This window comes from Belonocnema kinseyi, chromosome 7, assembly GCF_010883055.1.
Source record: "Belonocnema kinseyi isolate 2016_QV_RU_SX_M_011 chromosome 7, B_treatae_v1, whole genome shotgun sequence".
NCBI classification, from domain to species: Eukaryota; Metazoa; Arthropoda; class Insecta; order Hymenoptera; family Cynipidae; genus Belonocnema; species Belonocnema kinseyi.
This window is the reverse complement of record NC_046663.1, coordinates 114,886,562-114,890,678: the sequence shown is the minus strand read 5'-3', so window position 1 is coordinate 114,890,678 and position 4,117 is coordinate 114,886,562. Positions and strand designations below refer to the sequence as shown.

Here is a 4,117-nt window from a genome sequence, read left to right as displayed (position 1 = left end):
AGGTGCCATTCAGCTTTCGGCACGGTTTTCACACCTCCGCTTGGGGATTAATTCCTTCGGGACCACCCCTGGACAATTGTCCGTGACTGCCTATTTATTTTTTTAACCATATTCAGCAGAAACCCTTGGTACAGGGACTCTCTATCCGCAACCCGAGGACGCGTTCGGTGGCTTTGTCATAAGCCCTTCAGTTTGATTCTAGAGGAATCAAAACCGAACCGAATATATATATATATATATATATCACATTTTTGTTTTTTATTTTATTTTACATCCTCGTATAACACACATTATCTATAAAATTGTTACAACAAATATTATTTATGCTACGAAAATTACAGAATTGACCTATAAATTGTTTTTGTTCTACTTTAAAAAAAAACAGCTTTGGAAAGTTTATACGCAAGCTAGCTCCGACAAAAATTATACATTAAATACTTACGGCTTCGAAATATATGTACCTTTTTCAAAATGATCAACGAAAAAATAGTACATAACACGGCACGAAAACAACAGTTGCTTTGCCTTACATTTAAATGACAGCCATGACATTCGTCTCTCGGTACTATCTGATCTCACAGATATTCCAAACACAAGTTGAGGAAGCCCCCCCCCCCCCCTCAATTATTCGGAAAAAGTTTCTATGCTTTGCCGCCTTAAATGCCTTAGCATGGTTTCTCCTATTACTTCGTGGTTTAAAAGAAAACTTACTCGAATCGTGCGCATTCGTTCCCACTTGTAATTGAGATATTCAATGAACTCGCCTACCCAATAACATCTATGCATGAAATTTGAAAATATTAACTATTCAGTGGCGGATTTCCTAGGATGCATTCTAGGAAGGTAAAATTTGATAACCACATTTCTTACATTTAATTCAAAATCTAGTAGTTAATTTCTGTTAGCCTAAGGGCTGAAGATTTCTGTTAGCGTATTAGCAACAAATACCTAAATCTGCCACTATAACTATGCATAACACGAAAGCAATTCAAATTATTTATAACTATCATTATTAAAGACAATAATAATCATCTATAATTATTATGATATATTTAATAAAGTTGAAATTTAATATAATCTAATTACAAACACATGTAATATATAAAAAATTGATTATGAATTGATTAATATGTCATGCATAATATAGTTTAAATAATTAACTACGTCATAAATAATGAAATACTAATGGAACAAATTATTCATTATTTAAAATATTTCATTTTTGACCCAAGATTCACAATGAGCTATCACGAAAACCCTCGAGTAAGCATTTCAGTCTCAGCCCGTTAACTATTATGAATTTTGGACGCCATTTTGGATTACCGATTTTGAATTTTTCTAAAAATTCATATTCAGTGACCCCTAAAACCTCCAATGAAGGGCATGTGATACTTAGAAAATTGTCGATTTTACCAGTTTTAGGTTCCGACGGCTTTTTTTCTTTAATAATCAATATTGTCTTAAAAATTTGGGACATGATAGCGACCATGCTAACGGACGTCCCCACACACTTTTTTTGGTTTGATTCTAAAAGTTTTAATTTAGCAAAATCTGATTAATTTGCATAGCGCTTAGGAATTAGTATCGATTTTACCAGTTTTAGGTTCAGACGGCTTTTTTATATAAAATAATCAATATTTTGTCTTTAAAATTTGGAAAATGATAGCGAACATGCTAACGGACGTCCCCGCACCCTTTGTGTTTTTTTTCAAACAATTTTTTGATATTGCTAACAACGTGTACATTTGGAGGTTATGTATGGTACAATTCTCCTGTGCGTTACTTCCAAACTACACAATATTTTTGGCCGAAAACTTTAGACTTGCAAGTAAACGTAGTAACTAATCTCCTGGAACTAACCCTTTTTGCAGGCAATCAAAAAAGTGTATTTCATAAATAATTTCCAGATTATCGGAAAGGCAGAGATGAAAAACGACGTAAACTCAAAATAATACATACGCATATGGGGACGTCCGTTATGATATTTTATAACATCTCCGAATTCAGTTTTTAAAAATTTTCATTTTTGTGGAAAAAAAGCCGGGGAAACTGTAAGTATCACATGCCCTTAAGTCCTTTCAGCCCAAACTGGTAACTTTTGTAACATATTTCCGCCATTTTCAATCACATATTGATTAAAAATTCGTAATCAGTGCCTCATAAAACCCCCACGTAAGCATTTACAGTCCAATCTGTCAACTTTTTTAAAATTTCGGCGCCAATATTTAATCAATGTTTTTATCAAAAAAAATCGTAATCAGCGAACTCTGAAACCCCTGAATAATCAATTTGAGCTGAATCTGTCAACTTTTCTCAAAGCTGCCGCAATTTCAAATTCGCCATTTTAAATTTGTTATTTATGAACAAAAATTCATGTCAGCGACTGTTTTATGTACCAATCATTTACACTTACGTCTATGGAAACATCTTGCTGTCCAGTAGAAGTAAATGTCTTAAGATCAAGTGTTAAAGTGATATTATAATGATAAGGTAGGACATCCACAGGAAGCCCTTGAAATTCTTGGCTTTTTACGCACATTTTCTTATAAATTCGCGGCACTACACCGGCCAGTAATCTAATTGTTCTTGTGACAATTCTTTATAAACTTTCTCGACTTTTATATTATGCTTTATCGTAAATAATGCCACATCATCACATCACTCCCAATTTTTTATTGGAGCCCCCATGGAGAATAGACATGAGGAGCCCAAAGTATTGTAACCGAAAATGAACAAAATTTTTGTCGTGTGGGCATGATTACAATACTCTCCGCTCCCGTGTATGGCGCTAATGTGGCACGGGGATAAAATTGCAGTTGCCTATGTTTACTTCGTTGACATTGACACAATTTGCATTACATATTAAGGATTGTGATATTTGATTTAAATAGATAAATTATTATTTATGTAAAAAAAAAGATTTTAAGAGTTTGGTTCATCGCGAAACATTTAATCGTTGTGATCCTGCAATGGACGAGGTAAGTTACATTATATGGTGATATGAAAAATAAGTAAATAACTTACCAGTTTTAAATATTGTATGCTTACGCATTATCGCACTGGTACCAAAGTTTCACCTAAATGTAGCAATTTTTATATTTCAATAATCTTGGCACGGCTCAAAGAAATTAATTCAGCGATTTATGAATTTTGTATTTTTCTTTGAGCAGAGATGAGGTTTGAGCCTTGAGGTTATATTTACACGAAACCATGACGGCAGCCATCCATACCCGTGCCAAACTAGCGCCGCGCTCGGGAAGAATGAGCATTTCGATACATTATTATACATCCGACAGAAAATGCTCGTTTTTAAAAAAGTCAATGTACAGGACTTTGGGCTGCTCATGTCTATTCTCCATGGTAGCAAAGACATTATAAACGTAGATGTGGTACGGAGCGTCGGAGTGGGGAATTATATACATATAGGACATCACATTTTCTGCCCTTTCGAGGTGCTGCCCTCATCGTACTACGAAGTCGAATTCTTGTTTTCTCATTCTTCGTCAAATATGACGGTAAAGCAGTGTGACGGCTTGCGTATTGCCGTCGATTAAACTCGTTGATTTTATAATCTCAGTCGATAAAGAAGAAACTTTCTTTATCGTAGGATACGAGTTAATTTAAATTCGTATAAAAAATTAATAATTGTTTTATGAAATTGTTTATCAAAGTTATTTAGAATTTTAGTATAAACTCTTCAACATTCTCTCTCTTCTTCTTCTTTAATTTTAGGATAAAATAATTTGCTTAATATACCTAATAAGATAAAATAGTATACATGAAAATGTAGCCTTATTAAAAGTCACGTGCGCCGAGCCTACGTGATCAGCTTAATACGTTACGACATTCGTTAGCGGGCTCCTATTGGTCAGGCTCAACGTCAAGGGGTTGCACTTGACCAAAGATATTATAAACGTAGATGCGGTGCGGGCTTAGTTGCCCGCCATAAATATAGACGGCGCGTGCGGCTAAAAAAGTCACTTCCCCTCTACCCACCGCTCCCCGTAGAAAGCGCCATTCGATATAGTTTGCCAAGAGCCACTTGGAGCGCTGTAAGCAACTCTCGGCACACCTTCGAGGCGCACTGATGGTAAACTTAGCTTGGACAAAAACCATT

General features: G+C 35.0%; 1 protein-coding gene across 1 annotated transcript in view; it reads right to left on the bottom strand.

Annotated features, from left to right (window-relative positions):
* Positions 1-2,733, bottom strand: part of LOC117175956 (puromycin-sensitive aminopeptidase-like) — a 44,565-nt gene extending 41,832 nt beyond the window's left edge. The window contains exon 1 of the mRNA XM_033365835.1: positions 2,414-2,733. Within this exon, the coding sequence (XP_033221726.1) occupies positions 2,414-2,539 (126 nt within the window). The 5' untranslated portion in view covers positions 2,540-2,733. The remainder of the gene's footprint in view (positions 1-2,413) is intronic.
* Positions 2,734-4,117: the final 1,384 nt, after the last annotated feature.